This window comes from Protopterus annectens, chromosome 6.part1 (assembly GCF_019279795.1).
Source record: "Protopterus annectens isolate FY-2018-M chromosome 6.part1, PAN1.0, whole genome shotgun sequence".
Taxonomy (NCBI): Eukaryota; Metazoa; Chordata; order Ceratodontiformes; family Protopteridae; genus Protopterus; species Protopterus annectens.
Genome location: NC_056738.1, coordinates 88,920,446 through 88,939,103, shown reverse-complemented (window position 1 = coordinate 88,939,103; position 18,658 = coordinate 88,920,446). Strand labels below are relative to the sequence as shown.

The window sequence follows — 18,658 nt, the reverse complement described above, 5'->3', positions numbered from 1 at the left end:
CATTTACCTCTTGAGTGTAGGCATGAAAGTAGTGAGATATAGTTCAATCTATCCCCTGGAAGCTGGGCAAGTTTTTGATTTCCCCTAAAGATTGTCCTTTTGGGAGCAAGAGTCCCACAGTGGATTCCATGATGGTGGCAGTGTCCACCAAGAAGGAGTTAGCAGAGGAGAGCTGCACTGTCCATCCCCCCAATAGGGAGTCCAGGGCATTGCACAGATTTGAGAACCACTTTGATGCTTCAATACCTTGCTGTCAGAGTGTTGAATTATTTTGCTCACATAACATGCTTCCAGTGGGATTTGACCAAAGAGCTCTCCAAATCCCTTTCGGGGTGGGGAAGAAATCTGTTGACATGCAGTTGGCCTCACTTTAATCTCTTTAGAACACATCAATGCTTCGTATTTCAAATGTGGCAGAAGGCATGTCAAAAGCAGCAGGCAGTGACATAACTGTTAGGGGGCATGCCTGAATATGCTTTTGTGGAGCACTTAATGTCTTTTGTCAAAGCCCCCTATAATGGTTCCACATTTTTTGTAACCAAGGTGAAACAGACACTGTCCAGAAGTAAACAAGATTGTAAAACCTTTTCTGTCATAGGGATTCAGTTCTCTAGCCCCACAAAGGACCTTCCCTAGAAACCAGAAGGGAGGGAAGAAGTTGTGGTTATGCAAATCCCAAGGTTGTGCTCCCGACAGTTCTTGTGATGCCCCCCCAACTCCTCAAGGTTACCCCTGTAGCAAAGGTGGTCTGCATAACCTAGGCTTTTGTGACCCTTTCTCTTATAGGCCTTTTCAACACTCCTAAACAGTTACCTGATTGCCACACTCTGGATGCAGTTGGGGGGCTACTTATCCCTGCAACCCATGGCCTGGACGTCCATCACTTGAGATGTTTGGGCACAGAGGGTTATAACCAAAGGTTACACAGTTCCCTTTGTGATTCTTCCCTCACACTCAGGTAAATCACATGATGTGCCACCCTTTCAACAAAAGGCAGCAGCTATAGGGATAAGAAAGGGGCTAGACAAGTGAGTAATCCAAGAGGTACCATAGACCAACAATGATCTGGAGTTTACCAAAGGTTCTTTTTAGTGCCATAGAAAAACAGGGACCTAAGGCCAATGCTGGACTTCAGTCACTTGAACCAGTATGTAAAGCAGATGAAATTCTGGTTGGTCTTAGTACAGTCTATTTTACCATTATTGAAAAAGGGTGATTGGATGCGCTTGACAGACCTCCAGGATGCATACTACTGCATAAATGTGGAAAGACACTTCAGGAGGTTTCTGTACGTCTGGCTGAGAGCCATTCATTTCTAGTTCAGAGCCTTGCCCTTTGGGCTCATCATAGCACCCCTGGTGTTCACCAAGCACATAGCAGTGATTTGGGCCCATCTCAGGCTGTTGGGGTTCCAAGTGTTCACATACTTGAATGACTTGTAACTGTTCCCACAAGGAATGTTCTACTTCAAACCAGGGGCTCCTTGCTCTGCCTTTGCTCATGACAGGGATAACTGTAAACATGGCCAAGTCCAAGCTTCAGCCAGTTCAAGCCATAGAATTAATTGGAGTTCATCTGGACAGGATAACCACATTTCAGCAACAAACAGTGGCAGTACTTTCCTGTCAGAAGCCACCAGCATAGTTGATTTTGCTCCTTCTCAGCTTGACGACAGCTGCCATTATCTTAGTCCCTCTGACCAGATTTCATATAAGAGTTCTCCAGTAGACTTTGTCTGTCCAGTGGTCAATGAGGTGACAACCCATGAATCTTCCAGTGTGTCATAAATCTTTGGAAAACTCATATTCATTGGTGGCTAGAATCCCCAGTGGTATTGCAGGGTTGACAATTTGTTCTTCCTTCTCCCTAGGCTACATGTTTGAGGGAAGACTGTCCAAGGCACCAAAGCTAATCTTTATTTCAGTATCCAGGAGATGAGGGCAGTTCTACAAGATTTGCAGGCCTTCCTGGACTCCCTTCCCAGGGATGTGATCTCCATCAAAATGGACCACATGTCAGTAGTCTGATACATCAACAAGTGAAGGGAACACATTCTTACCCTTTATGTTGAGAGGCCATAATGGTTTGGCAGTGGGCAATGTCTTCTCACCATTTTCTGATAGCAGCCAACATACTTGGGAAGTCCATTGTTCTAGTGAACAGTTTAAGCAGATCTGTCTTACTTTCTTATTAGTTGTCCCTTAATCTGACAGTGGCAGATCAAATTTTTAACCAGTGGCCAACTGTGCTTTGATCTCTTTGCTTCCCCAACACCAAATGCTTTCTGTGCTTTAATCCCTCAGGAAGGATAGTCCCCAAAGGATGCGCTGACACACACTTGGGCCCTGGTCTCCTTTATGCCTATCCCCCCACTCCTGTCATCACAAAACTTCTGAAGAAAGCAAAGTGGAGCAAGGCTACTGTGATCCTCATTGTCCCCTTCTCAACAGGTGTGGTTCCCATTCCTCTGGTTTCATTTACTTCACCCTCCATGGATACTGGACACTGCTCTAGATACTCTTCTTCACCCCTCCAAGAAGCCTCTCCCAGATGTAGAAGAGCCCTCAAGTTGTATGCTTGGTTTCTTCAGTTCTGATGATGGTTAGTCAGTCCAGGCATTCATCCCAAGTTGTGCACATTCTGCTGTCTGCACAGAAACCTTCTACCACGAAGATTTACAAGAGTAAATGGAAAAGATTTTTCAACTGAGCTTCCAGTAGGAATTTGGATCCATTTTCAGCTCCTCTCCAAGTTATATTAGATTGTCTGGCCTGTCTTTTTCAAAGTGAGTCTAGCTACTTTACTATCAAGTTTCAGTTGGCCACCATTTCCAGTTACCAGACTGGAAAAATTAAATCATTCATTGCTTCCCTGAGACTGTCCAAGGCCTTTTTAAGTGGCACTTTTCTTCTGTGACCTCCCCTTTAGATATCATATCCCTCTTTGGGATGTTTCTACTGTTCTGCAGGCCTTGACAAGACCCCCTTTCAAAACTGCAGCGACAGTTGATTTGAAGTACCTGTCTTGGAAAACTCTGTTTTTGATGGCAGTAACTTCTGCTACGAGAACATTGGAGTTTCACTCCCTTTCTTGTAAAGCCCCTATTTGTTTTTTCCACAAGTACATCGTCACTTTGAGAACAAATCCATGCTTTCTTCCTAAGGCGGACATTGAATAATCACTTAACCAGTCAGTCAATCTTCCTGTATTCTTTCCTTGATTTGCCAGTAAAGGAGAGTACATGTTACACCATCAACTCTGATTTTATCTGCATCATACCAAGAAAGGTTTATAAGTTGTGTGTTCTGTTTTCCTCAGCCAAAGTACCAATTGATGACAGTTGAGCTGCAGCTACTTGGTCCTCTGTGCATACCTTATTATTATACTACAAGCTGGATTTACAATCCATGTCTAGATCTTCCTTTGGTTTGTGTGTCATCCCATGGTTTTTGGTAGCTGGTGACTCTGTCCCATCATTTGAGGAATGCACAGAAAAGACAACTTTAGATACAAAGGTTATATACTAACAATAATGATAGATCCATGTTGTCTGTTTCCAACCTTCCTCAACTTCCCTCCCACCATTCTCCCTTCTAGTTATCTTTTTTCTAATTACTCCTGGAGGGACCACACTGACTGTCCCTATGGCTTGGTCATGTACTGTTCAAGCTCTGGTTCAGGAATTACTATTTCTCTGGCGTGTTTCTTAGTTATTGTGGGGCTGTATCAGTTTATTGTAGAACATGGGCAGACTTGATCTGAAGTAGTTTACTAACTGCAGGAGATTATGGGTAAGAGGAGGAACCTGAGCCTTAGATCCAAAGTCTGAAAGTGGCCAAAGTCAAATTGTAGACAGATCCAATAGCCCATCTTTTGAGAAAGGAGAGAAACAGACAACATGGATCTATCGTTATAAGTATATAACTATCATTTACATCTGTTTACAGATTCTCTCTACTTTTGTTGTCCTCTGCTAACCAGACTGGGTATGTAAATGGTCATTTTTGATCAGTATTCTACCTCAGTAAACAAATATAAATCAACAAGTAAGTAAGTAGGAGAAAGTATGGAAGACATTATACTGCAGCTAGCTGAGGTGTTTTGTGTGCTTATGCAGTAATTCTTTCCTGGTGTGGTAGAATATGCTCCTGGATGGTCATACACAAGGGTGTTTTGAGATCCCCCCCCCAACCCCAAGAGTGACACACTAATCAGTGGCCCTTCCTGACTTCTAATGACTGTTATCAGTTCATGGTCCTTAGTGAGAGCTGTGATGTTAGAACACATTCCAGCAAGCTCTCAGCCCTCTTACTTGAGAGAGGTGAGCTGACAAGGTGACATAAACTTCACCATGCCTCTGAATCTTCCCTTTAGTTCCTCCATTATCTGGGGCACTGGTTAATCCAGATCATTTAGACTGAAGTCAGATCTTCATTCCTGTAAGCATCGGAGCGAGCCAGCATGGTTCTAGAAAGTGAGGATTGATTTCCCCCATTTCCCTTACCTTTATTTTATATATATTTTTTTATTCAGTTAAGTAATCAACAATTTTACAAGTTGCTGTTCTTAGCAGGTTTCTTTTGATTCTAGCAATACCTTTACCTGTTCCTCTTCTGAGGTGTTACTTAAAAAATGTCAGAAATGCATAGATATGGAGTTTTTATGGTAAAGAGAAGAGCTGGGTGGAAATACGTTATGAATCATGACTAGAAAATAGTTAGAAGAGGTGAGAAAGCCAGCCTTGTCTATCTTCAGTCCCTCTGTCTTGATTTGTATTGTGGATTACTCCTTTAGAATGCTGCCTCTTAGCTCACAGTTTTGCTAAAGAACTTTCACTGTAAACCAATTTTACTTATACTGTTTGGCATGTACTTCACAGTGGTGTGCATATGAAGTGTAATTTCTTTGCTGTTGACTGATATTTATATATGTATCATCTTTTAGGTTGGATGTGGTGCAGGAAATACGCTTTTTCCCATACTGAATGCCATTGGGTAAGTAAAACAAATTTGAACAAAGCTTGTATAGAAACTGTTTTGTGGTCAGATGAACTAAAAAGAGCATTAGTTATTATTCATGTAATTGGTATAAAAGCCTCAATTTCTCTTGCATTGCTTTTCTGCTGCAACTGTTCATTTGCAGATTTATTTATTTGATTTTTGTGAACAAGTAATTTACATTGGGCAGAGCCCATTCACATAAGGCTGAGGGAGAAAAGTCCGATCAGAAAGAGAAAATAGTCCATTCATTCTTACATTTTTAAATATTAATTCATGTACATTTGGAGCCATCTCACACATTCCTATGTATACAGTTCTAATGTCATGTTTTGAGAAACATCAAAAGCATTTACATGTGAACTCAGATGATTTATTTCAACTGAAATGTGTAAGCAGATTTAGGCAACCTTTGTGGTAGAAACATCATCCAGCTATACCTAGCTCTCTGTCTGTGTTCAGTAACTGGTAAACTTTTTTTTTTGTTTAAACAAGGATCATCTTTATTAAATTATCATGTATGACATAGGCAATCTTACATTTATATAAATGAAAATAAACCATACCGACACAATCTCAGTTGGAAAATTATACATTGCAAACCATGCTGACACAACTGTAGCAGAAGACATTATACATCCCTTGTAATATAGCCAGTCATTGTCAGTCAACCATTACATAGCTCATTCAGTTCCTGCCTTCTTTTAAAATGTGTTCCTCCTATGCATGTATTGATCCCACAGTTCCCATTTTTCTTTATGTAATTTGATTCTACCCATTTCTAAAAATCCCAGTTCCAGTTGTTTTATCTCTGTTACTATCTTCGCTACTTGTAGTAAAGTTGGTTCAGACTTTGCTTTCCATTTTCTAGAAACTGCTTTTTTTGGCAGCCATTCTAATTAAACTCAGCAAGGCCTTACTATGTCCAGGCAATTCCGATTCTGTAGCATAGCTCAAAAAATAATTTTCTTAGTTACACCAATTTGCTCACCTAGCATCTCCAACAGGGCAGCCTGGAGGGAATTTTTAAAGTCTACCAACTCATAACACTCCCAGAAAATATGTTCCCAGTTATCTCTTTCTTCGCCATCACACCTCCAACATTTGCTGTCTGGCTGAGGAAAAGTTATTTGGATTGTACTTGAGGTATAAAAATACCTATGTAAACACTTCCAAGCAAAGATTCTAAATCTTCTAGAATTTGTTGCATATTTGGGAGACATACATATGTTCCCCTCCCCATTGTTTCTTGGTGAATTGCTTATCCAAGATCTATTCCCGATCCTTTCTAACCTCCTTTTATTGATTCTTGCAGTTATCATGCAATATTTTATATGCTGTACTAATTGTTCCTTTCATAACGACAACTTCTGTTTTAGATTCTACTAAAAACTGTACCAGTGCTGGGCTTTCAATTAGGACCCCCTATTTTTTTTCTTTGCCTATACTCTGATATCAATCTTTGATAGGGAAGGCAATCTCTGACCTTCAGTCCAAATAAGTTCTTGGCATCTTCCCATTCTAGTACCTCTCTTTCTTCAGTTATTTCCTCCCAATACCTCGGTTCCTTTGCCAGTTTTCACCAATAAATTCTAGCCCCCTTTTGCCTATTGTCTGTATCCCTAATTGCAGTCATCCCTATTGGCAGAATCGCCTTTCTCCATTCCTGTGTTGGCTTAGTTCTTAGAATACCTTCTGCTACTTTATGATAGTATTCTGTATGGTTATTGTTATTCTCCTTAAGGGTCTACATCGAAAATTCCAGTCTCTCCTTGTTTCCTGAGCTACCCCGTTTCATCATCATCTCTTTCCACTTTGAATTATAGTTATTTACTTGTGTTATGCATAGGAGCCATAACTGTGTTGCTCTGAAATACTCCTTCAAATTGGGTAATCCCAAACATCCTATTCTGTTGAAAGAATAAGCTTATCCCACTTGACTGTTGCCATCTTCCCCTTCCAGATAAAATCCTTCAGCTATTTATTAATTACTATCCACAACTTCTCTTCTGGTTGATAAAAATATGTCTGATCTGTGTATAAGACTAAAGGGACTAAAACCATTTTAACTGCTAGTATCTTACTATCCATATCCATACAACAAAGCTTCCATTTTATCAGTTTTTGTGTTATCTTGTTAGTCTCTTCTCACATTAGCCGATAAACTCTTTGTTGGCTAGTTGAGAGAAAGAGTAGTAATAGTGCAAAGATGTTGTACATTCTAAGGGGAAACAGTGGGTTAGTTTATTCAACAACTGTACAGCAGGAGTACAACAGTCAGTGTTATGCAGAATATTAGACTCTAGTATTAGAAGGTCCACCCTTGTCAACAGTGATACTATGGCAGGCATTAGGAGGCTCAGAATTTGAAAGTCTTCTGAGTTATGAGACCCTCCCCCTTTTACCCATAATCTCTGCAAAGTAGCTTCCTCTCCAGATCTGTCTTGCAGCATATCAAGCTACAGCATCAGAGAAATGTCCCTAAGCTATTTTATAAATGTATAGTTGCTTTTGAGTAAAATGCATGTTTTTTTCACTATGTTCCGTGTATAGTTACTCATTTGTAATTTCCAGTAGTTCGGTCATTAGTAAGTTCAAGACAGTCATTTGTTTTGTTTTGGTCTTCATTGGAGAATATTAACAGTAATTATTGGACCCTCCCTAGGCCTTGGTGTTTTTATCACAGCACCCTTGCAGTTGTGCATTTCTTACCACTCTGCTTAAGCAATACTCCTGTCTCTTACTGTGTTAAATTATATGGTATTTGTTGCTTTTTTTTATGTCAGTGTACTAATTATGGTGTGTAGTGTTTACAAAAATGTTAATGTAGACACAGTATTTTGCCTTAAATTAAATACACTCATTTTGTGTGTATTTAAGAGCATTTCACTGTTGCTTTTGATATTTGTAAGCATTTTACCCTAACAACTGTTACAGACAGGAAAAATAAATTAAATTAAAGTTGTTCTGGATGAACCAAGGCTCTGCATCAACTCCTGATGTGGCTTTGTCAGGCCCACAGCTGCCAGAGATGATTTTGTTAGAAATAAAGATAAACACAAATAGAGCTGCTACTATATATGTATGTATATGTATATATATATATATATATATATATATATATATATACATATACATATATATATATATATATATATACATATATACATATATATATATATACATATATATATATATATATATATATATATATATATATAGGTATGTATTTATTTGGTCGTACAGCCAATTGCCAAACCCAACATGTTCGACTGCAGAACACAAACGCAGTTATGTTGAAAAGCCAAACGTCCCCCCGTTTTGACCCATGGTAGCGCTTGTTTAGGTGGTAGAGCAGTCAAAAATGTCGAATTTCATACAACATTACGACCGTTCGACATCTAAATCTTCGACATATAAGTTAAAAAAACAGCCTGTTCAACATTTGGCCGTATGAACAAATTCATGTAAACCATATATATATATATATATATATATATACACACACACACACACACACACACACACACACACACACACACACACACACACACACACAAGTAAAGGTTCAACAAAAGTAAAGGTACAATATATATATATATATATATATATATATATATATATATATATATATATATATAAAATAAGAAATTCCTGTGCAGGTCCTATTGTTTTAAAAAAAGAGTAGCAGAGAAATTCAGTTCTCTGCCTTTTCCTTCCATGTGTCTAAAATTCCAGTGAGAGTTTTGTTTGAAAAATCTCCTGTGAAATTAGTTAGAAACGAGAATGTGACTTGTATGTCATATTGAGAGACAAGGACATTTTTAGGCTCAAGAACATTTTCAGCAAGGTCTTCTAGGTGTTATTCTATGGCTCCTGTTGAAGTAGATTATGAAAAGATGACAGAGATGCTTATAAATGTACAGCAAAGAATATCTGTTGTCTTCCCCTGTCTGGTACTAAGGTGGATGAAGACAATTCTTTGCCTTCTTTTTCATACTGAATATCCCACTTCTACTCACCAGGTACATTTCCTGTTCTGATGCAGCTGGACTCAGATTAGCAGATTCCGATGTAGAGAACTTACTGTTAGGATTGCAGCCCTTGGAACTGATTCTTCTGATGTTGAATTTGCCATAGGTTTCAGTGATGTCAGGATTACCTTGTAGCTCAGGGCTTACAGTCAGTCTCCGAGCTATTTTATTAGTGCTGATACTGATGTCACCAATGTCAGTTTTCTATTTTTTATGGTCAAGGCTGTCAATGTTAGGCCTGGGTTGATGGGTATGTTGGTGTGCATTGAGGTCAGACTTGACACAGATTCAGGCTCCAGTGTTGTCTTCATGCATCATTGACTTTGGGTTGCAGAGGGCCAGAGCCTATGATGCTAAGTGTGACTGTACATCGACATGGAGACTGTTCTGCATTTTCCACCTTTGGCACTTATTCCTACATTCACATCAACTTGAAAAGAAGATATTTGTTTATGTGACCATTTAGCCGTTCACCATATCATTCTGCAGGACAGAAGGGGATAGAGGCCTTTTGCAGGCGGCGTCCCAGATATTTGGACCAGTGCGAGCTCACTCATTATCCTGTGACTCATCACTTTTGAGGCCTGATAGGAAGCATAGTTGTAAGAGGAAACACTTGTGTTCCCCTGAAGGGTCTCAAACTCCAGATAAATAGATCCCTACCCCCCACACACAATTATGACTTCAGGGTTGAAAAAATACTTGAGTACTTCTGAGATGGCTGCATACTGAGTAGCAGTTTAATTTCAGAAACTGAGAAAAAGGAGTTTCATTGAAAGTGTTATTTGGATAAAATTCAGTCACTGTCTAGTAATTACACTGCCTGGATGTCAGTAAAGAAGACATTTGGAGAACCTGAAAGGAAATCAGCCAGAAAAGGTGAAGAGAAAACACTAGCTGGGAAGAATCCTGTAACTATTCAACAAAAATAATTTCAAGTTTTAGCTTTGATATAGGAGATGATTCCAGTCATTTACACAAGGAATTAATCAAGTGTAGTCAGAGGTGTGTAAAATAAATGAGAACTCAATGAATGTATCAACACAAGACTTGAAAAAATAAAAGTTTTACCTATCTATTTACATGAACTGACAAAACTGCAAAAAAAAATGAAATGAAGAAAAGGGAGGCTGAGCATGAGGCTTCTCAAGATGAGCTGTTTCAAAAAATAATGGCGTCACAAGACAAAGTGCATCGAGAAAACCTGGGATTTTCTGCTATACCAAAGAAACTGGTAGGAGCAGACTGTATTAATGTTCTGAAAGTACAAATAACTGGACTGGTGTTCAACAGCAGAAATTGTTAAACGTGTGTATCCCAAACCTGCCCATGAGAAGGCAGTCAAGACCTGTATTAGAAAAGATGTAGTCATACCAGCAGAAAGAGTTGATCCTTACAAAATTGTGGCAGAAAGGAAAAGTGTTAAAAATCAGAGACAGCAGAATGTTTGTGGAGAATAATTATTCACTGTACACCAGACTGAAGGTAAACAGATTTATCCTAACAAGCAAGGAATGATGAGAGGTAGGTGTGAGATTCAAGCTACTCTCTCCAGCTATCTTCACAATATTATGTCCTGACAGACCAAAGAATTTTTTGATGCACAACAAGCTGTGGAGGAAATAAAAATCTTTGTCCAAGAAAGAGTAAGCCTGCAAGCAAAATGGAACTCTGTTGTCATTTCTGACAACAACACTTCTAGAGAGACATTGCCAGTAAAAACATTTCCAGTATTTGAAAGGAAAGTGCTTGTAAGACAGGAAAAAAGCACAGGAGTTAACTAGAAGCATTTGGAGTACCTTGGACTTGAACTAGAGTCTGGTGATGGAAGAGGGAGATGATCGGGAAGAACACCAGTGCCACTGACTGAATGAATGGAATAGTATAAAGCATCAGTCACATTTGTGAATAGTTGATGGAAAAGACTGGAATTTTCTTGACTTTGTTAAACTTGTAGGTGGACTGCAAAACATATACCCCACTGTATGTCATTTATTTTCAGAAGATGCTAAAGGGAAAGTGTAAGTAAAATATTTTGTTCTTATTAATATTTGTATATAACAGTTCATGATGTAAACTGCATGTTATATTCTAAAGCAGTTTTGCATTATATGCTATCAGGGTTATTTTGAATGTGGGGAGAATTTTCTCAGTGATTGCTGTGTGTGTTAAAATGCAAAAGTAAACAAGGACTTTTATTTATAACATGTTTAGGCTTTATACTGTATCATGATATGGAAAGCAGAACAAAAGCAAGTTTAAGTTGAACTAATGTGATCTTGGGCTGCTGGGGTATATGTACTGATTTTAGTATATGAAGAGTTAAGATAATACATTTCCTTATTTTTACAAGGTTCAGTGTCTGAATTAATGTCCTTTGATTGAGTTGGTATCTGTGATGTATTAGTTGACAACTAAAGTGGTGTCAATGTTTGTTTTTCATTTATATAAATGTAAGATTGTCTATGCCATACATGATCACGTAGTAAAGATTTTTATTGAAAAAAATGTCCTTTGCTTGAGTTATGAATATATTTTTAAACAATAGACTTGAAAGATAAGATAAAATGATAAAATACATGTTTTTTTTTGTTTTTAGGGTTTTCATTAAAGCAAAAAGTCTTTAAAATGTGAGGACAATAAACAACTGTAAAAAGACCAACAAGAGAACAAAAAAAAACTGTATAAAAGACTAACCTGCCAAACTTTAGTGGGTATATGTACCACAAAAGCTGGAAATAGACAAAGCTGTCATATATAATAAATGGGAATAATAACCTCTTATTATAATGGTAACAATTTCCATGTTGTCTTGGAATGTGAATGGTTTCATAGGTATAGACAAGAATGAAAGAGTATTGAATTATGTTAAGAAATGCAGAGTGGAAATAGCAGTGCTACAGGAGACACATTTAGAAAGAAGTAAACACATGACTTTGATAAAGGATTTCAGGATGGATAGTCAGCAGAGTACAAGGGACAAAGGAAAATAGAAGTAATTATATTAATTGCTAGAGGACTTCCCATAGTGATAGAAGAGGAAAAAGATAATAATAATAATAATACATATTTGATAGTACGGCGTTGTTGACAAGGGAGGATGATTATGCTGGCATGCATTTATATTCCACCTAATAGTGCTATTAGGGAGTTTAAAAAATGGGAATTTGATTTGCAACAGTGAAGATGCATCGGGGAGGGGGGCTAGAAGAGAAGTATAACAAAAGAGGCTAGATTTCTGAACAAATTTCTGAAAATATTTGGTATGGGAGAATTCCGTAGTAGGAACTTGGAGAGAATTTACATATTCCCCAATGTACAGTGACTGGGCTGCACGAGACAGAAATTATATTTCACAGTAACGCATGCATTTAATTGAAGAGCTTTGACACATGTCCATTAACTATTTCAGATAATGTGCCAGTAGTAACTAACTTGAAAATGAAGGTTAATAAAATATAAATGAGACATTGGCACCTCCCCACCTGTCTGTTACAATTTGAGGAATTTAAGGAATGAGTAGTGGCAATTGTTTCATAGTTTCATAGTTTAGTACTAGGCTATCTGCCCTGGGGCATTTGTAAGCCTAGTCGTAGTGATGTGGCTTTCGCCACCCCATGAAATGGTACAAAAATGCACAGAATAGATTTAGAATACTGTGCTTCTGTCTAGTAGTGACACAATGAAGGTCTCCTTATATAATATAATTAGTTTACTGTGCCCCTGTCTAGCAGTGACACAGATGTGACCCCTGGGGTAAACTTACGATGTCCTTCAAGAATGCAACTGCAGTCATAACATGTGGGTTGTCCTGCCTCGGGCAGCCCTCGGTCGGCCGGATTCCAAAGTCTGGGTCCGACGCCGGCTGATGTCGCATTTCTCTCCGACGTCAGAGCGGCTGGAGTACATAAGCATCAGCTGACACCATTTTCTTCAGTCTTTCTTGCCGCGCGGTGCCCGAAGCAGAAGCAGTTCGCAAGTGCCGGTCGGTCAGCTCCTGTATTCTTCGATAAGTCATCAAAAGCTAAGTTACCCGTTGGGGACCTTTTCTTGCCTCAGCCGATGTCAGAAATTACTCAAAAAGTTAACAATTGTCTATCTTGTGGTAAACAAATACCTCATAAGGATTTCCACTCTTACTGTCTACCTTGCCTTGGCCCAGACCACGACGTCTCGGCCTGTGTAGCCTGTGCTCGCTTCAACAAGCGCACCCTCAGGCGCCGGGCGGAGTTCGCTGAAGATTTTTTCGGCGATAATTTTGCTTACACCATGCCGTCGGATCTTCCGACATCGCAAACTCCCAAGAAGCGAAAAGACCGGGACCAACATCCTCGGCCCGCGTCTACCACCGACTCCACGCCAAAACCTAGCGAGAGTGCTCCGGTTCCCTCTGAGACGATCTCTCGACTGCTCAGAACTGAAGACACCGCACTACTGACGACTCCGATTCCGGACATCACTCCGACGCCAGTTATCGATTTTCCTCCGGATACCGAAACCGAGGATATGCCCGAGACCATTGCTGTAGACAAGGTCACTCCTGCACGTGGAGCTGCCAGGCCTCCTATGGCCATGTCTATTAAGGCCTACACTAGGGCTAAGGCAGCAAGCAAAACAAAGCATATTACTACTAAAACCTTACCTCAGCCTACTCCAGAGATACAAATTATGTCTATGGCTGCTGACTTAATTTCTATGATTAGGTTCACAGGCCCATCCTGAGAGAGGATCCCAGCCTCCTTCTGATAAAAGGCCCCGGGTTGAACCCTCTGACCCTACTCCTTCAGATGAAGATTCTGAGGGCTCTGTCCACTCTGATAGCCAGGAAGAGCTCTTCCAGACCTATGAGGACTCGGATGCAGAAGAATCCATCCCCTCGGCCTCCCCTCCTGAGGATATTTCATTTGGGGAAGTTCTGCATACCATGAGGGAACATTTCAAGTGGCAAGGACAGGAATATTCTGATTCCAGGAAACGCCTTAGGACTTTCCTTAAGAAGCCCCAGCACAGGCCCTTAGCTATTCCTCCTGTACTTGATGTTTTGGATGATTTATATTCTGACTCTAGTGCTACCCCTGACTCTCTTCCTCCGGCTCCAGCCAAGCCAGACAGGTATTACAGGGTCCCAGAAACACATTCCCATTTATTCAGGGCCCATACTGCTGATTTGAAAACTATTTCACAGGGGCCTAAAGGAGTTTCTGCTTCCACCTCTAAAAATCCATTGCCCTCCAACAGGGAAGCTAGATCATTAGAGAGATGGGGCAAAAAGGTTTACACATCCACTACCTTATCTATGAGAGCTTTGAATTGCCTTTTTCATATGTTACAATACCAGGATTTCCTGTTAGAAGATTTACAAAAAGCATTAGCCACTCCTGATCCTTTAGACAGGAAGGCTTTGCAGAAAGCTGTACATAACACTTAACAAGTAAGCAATCACTTCCTGCAGTGTGGATATGATGCACTGGAAGCTTCAAGTATGGCAGCTATGACAGGGGCAGTCATTCATAGACATGCATGGTTAAAAGATCAACCTCTACCAGATCATGTAAAGGCAAAACTTCTGGATGCACCCTTGGAAAAGAACAAGCTGTTTGGTGTTAATGCTAAGGATGTGTTGAAGACCATAGAAGAAAAAGCAAAATCAGTTCAGACGGTGAAAGATTTCCTCCAGGTTCAACCCCCTAGATTTAGTAGGAATTGGCCTTCAAAAAACTGGTCCTTTCCTAATCCAGAAAAGTTTCAAAGGGGTAAAAACAGACGTGGCCGAGGAAGAGGCCAATACAGAGGCCCTTACAGGGGACGACAATGGCAGCCAGGAAACCAAAGAAGTGACGCAGGGGTTTCACCTGCCTCACAACCACAATCTCAATGACTTTCCTCTACTTCCGCCTACCAGGGAACAAATAGAAGCTCCCTTGGGCGGGAAATTATCTCTCTTTGCAGAAAACTGGCACAGACTGACAAAGGACAAATGGATTTTGGACATTATAGACCGAGGCTACAGGTTCCATTTTCATACCTTGCCAAGAAAGCAAGGCATGCCAAACCTGCCACAGAAGCAGAGGGCAGAGGCTATCAAGCAAATCACTCTACTGACTCAAATGAAAGCAATAGAAAGAACAAGAACAAGGCCAGGGGTTTTACTCAAGACTGTTCCTTGTTCCAAGAAAAGAATCTCAATGGAGACCAATACTGGACTTGTCCGCATTAAACACCTTTCTCATAGTACCAAAGTTCAAAATGCTGACTCTACAGCAACTCCTTCCCATGCTGGGCAAGGGGTCTTGGCTGATTACTCTGGACCTCAAGGAGGCATACCTGCATGTCCCTATCAGACACAGCTGCAGAAGATACCTCAGATTTCTTGCAGGGCCAGAGCATTATCAATTCTCAGCATTGCCATTTGGCTTATCTACTGCCCAGAGTATTCACAAAATGCCTGGCTTCAGTAATTGCTCATTGCAGGCTCCAGGGGATACAAATTTACCCGCACCTGGACGACTGCCTCATACAAGCGGACGACAAATTGATGTTGACAAAAAACTTGGACTATGTCATACGATTACAAGCTCTGGGATACACAGTCAACTTCCAAAAGTCAAGACTGCAACCATCTCAGCAAATAATCTTCTTAGGTGCCAAACTAGACACAGCCTCTCAAATGGCTTACCTGACAGAAGACAAGCAAGAGAAGTTAACTCATTATTTCAAAGGTTTAGCAAAACTCACCCAGATGACTGCAAGGAGATTCCTACAGGCCCTGGGTTACATGGCATCCTGCATTCTCCTGGTTCCATTAGCAAGACTACACATGAGAAAGCTTCAATGGTACCTAAAAAGCGTTTGGTCACAACACAGCAACAACTTGGAGACAACCATACCGCTCATTCCATGCCTACAAAAGGAATTCCTATGGTGGGCCTCGGTGAGCCAGGCAAACACAGGTATGTCATTCAAAAAAACACAGATAACACAGACCATGACCACAGACGCCTCAGACCTTGGATGGGGGGCGCACATGGAAGGAAAGTGTATACAAGGACAATGGTCTCCAAAGGAAACACATCTACATATAAACCAAAAGGAAATGCTGGCAGTAATGCATGCCATCGAGGCCTTTCAACACCAACTTCAGCAAGGCCATTTACTGATACGGACAGACAACACCACTGTGATGTGGTATATAAACAAGCAGGGCACCTCTTACCCCTTTGCAGACTGACAATGCATCTTTGGGAAAAATCACTGAGCTTAAACATCCAGTTACAATCCCAGTTTGTTCCAGGCAAAGACAATGTGTTGGCGGACAGCCTAAGCAGGAATTTCACAGATCCACACGAGTGGAGGTTACATCCGAAGGTCTTCACACAACTCACTTCGATATGGGGCAGGCCAGAAGTGGACCTATTTGCCTCTCACCTCAACCACCTTCTACAAAAATTCTGCACAAGGACATACCATCCAAAAGCTTGGAAAATAGATGCTCTCTCATTCAACTGGAACTTCCTACCAATCTATGCATTCCCACCTCTGCCACTGATGACCTCAGTATTACTAAAGATCAAAGCAGAGAGACCCAAGGGAATCATAATAGCTCCGGATTGGCCAAGACAACACTGGTATCCACTACTACGGAGCATATGTCACACCAGGAGGTGGGCCCTTCCCCAATGCCCTCTTCTTTTGACCCAACACAACTTCGAAACAGTGCATCCAAACCTTCAGACACTGCAGCTAACAGCCTGGGAGATCCCATAAATAACCTCAACCTATCTCTCTCCAAGGAAGTTCAGAGGATACTAACAGAGGCTCGAAGACCATCCACCAGAAAGGTTTACTTAGCAAAATGGAAAAGATTCAGCAATTGGAATACCACCAAGGGACATGATGCATCATTGTTGAACATCCCACTCATCTTGGAATATTTGGCAGATATGCTAAAGAACGGCCTCTCATATTCTTACATAAAGATACATGCATCAGCTATTTCAGCTAGATATAACACTGATCCTCCTGTTTTTTCACACCCTTTGCTAAGGCAATTCCTCAGGGGAATCAAGAACATTAAGCCACCAAGAAAGGCCCCAGTGCCAGCCTGGGACCTCAATTTTGTCCTAGAAAAACTGACTCTACCTCCATTTGAACCAGCAGCTTCAGTTGACTTGCAATTTCTCTCATGGAAGACAGCTTTCCTGTTGGCAATTACCTCAGCAAGAAGGGTTTCGGAACTACAGGCCCTAATGGCAATACCACTGTTCATAATTTTTCACAGAGACAGGGTTTCATTAAGGACCAACCCTACCTTTATGCCAAAGGTGGTATCTAGGGTTTCTTTAAATCAAGGCATTCATCTCCCTGTTTTCTTCCCCAATCCTGAGAATAAGGGGGAAAGACTGTTGCATACCTTGGACATCCACAGACAACTTCGATACTACCTGGACAGAACCAAGGCCAGTAGGAAGTCTGAACAACTTTTTGTAGCCTACGCCCCTGCAGTTCAAGGAAAAGCAATTTCAAAATAGACTATTTCAAAATGGATTGGACATTGCATCAAATTCTGTTATTCCTTTCATGGAAAGACTGTTCCAGCCAATGTCAGACCACATTCCACAAGAGCTACAGCCACCTCTACAGCATTCTTAAGAGGGGTGCCTACTAAGGACATTCTGGAAGCTGCCACATGGAGCTCCGTGCATACATTCTCCAAACACTACAATCTCCCTCCATACTCCAGATCCAGAGCAGGCTTTGCTTCGGCAGTCCTGCAGGGTTTGATTGCCACACCATCTTTTTCCTAGAGCATTCCTCCTCCCCCAGCTAAGCTATGGTATTCTACCCACATGTTATGACTGCAGTTGCATTCTTGAAGGACATAGTACAGTTTTGTACCTACCATAAATGTAGATGTCCGATAGACATGCAACTGCAGTCGGATTTTCCCTCCCTCCATTCCCCTCTATGCCTAGGGTCCTCTCCTATCCCTGTTACTCTTAGCTGGAGATATCAGTTATGGTGTATTTGTTTTACTGCTCATTTATTTCCCTGGAATCCTGTTTTTTGTCTTCCAATTTGATTACAGCCTTCCTTGGGGACACCTGGGGCAAGAAACACTGAAGAAAATGGCGTTGGCTGATGCTTATGTACTCCAGCCGCTCTGACGTCAGAGAGAAATGCGACATCAGCCGACGTCGGACCCAGACTTTGGAATCCGGCCGACTGAGGGCTGCCTGAGGCAGGACAACCCACATGTTATGACTGCATTTGCATGTCTATCGGACATCTACATTTATGGTAGGTACAAAACTGTACTATCTCCCATCCACTCATCAAGATTTCTCTTGAAGAGAGTCAGTGAGGGGCTCTGCCTAACATGAACTGGGATCTTGTTCCAAAGCATGGGAAGCCTCTGGGTTATGAATCTATCCCTCCAGCATGTCCTATTCATGCTTGTGCCGAGGTTTAAGACTTTAGCTCTCATGGTCCTGATGGATTTGGATTTTTTGAGGTGGAGCATGTCCATCAGATCCTGATTGGACATGGCCTTGTACGTCAGGCAGAGATCACCTCTGAGCAGGCGGTATGCTACTGAATAGAGCTGGAGTTTCTTTAGTCTGGCAGAAT

At 40.9% G+C, this 18,658-nt stretch overlaps 1 protein-coding gene across 4 annotated transcripts in view; it reads left to right on the top strand.

The window, feature by feature from the left end:
• Window positions 1-18,658, top strand: part of METTL8 (methyltransferase 8, methylcytidine) — a 1,591,180-nt gene that overhangs the window by 627,373 nt on the left and 945,149 nt on the right. For all 4 annotated transcript variants that reach the window (XM_044075524.1, XM_044075523.1, XM_044075522.1 and 1 more), the window contains one exon: window positions 4,945-4,994. In XM_044075524.1, coding sequence (XP_043931459.1) covers window positions 4,945-4,994 — 50 coding nt within the window. The remainder of the gene's footprint in view (window positions 1-4,944; window positions 4,995-18,658) is intronic.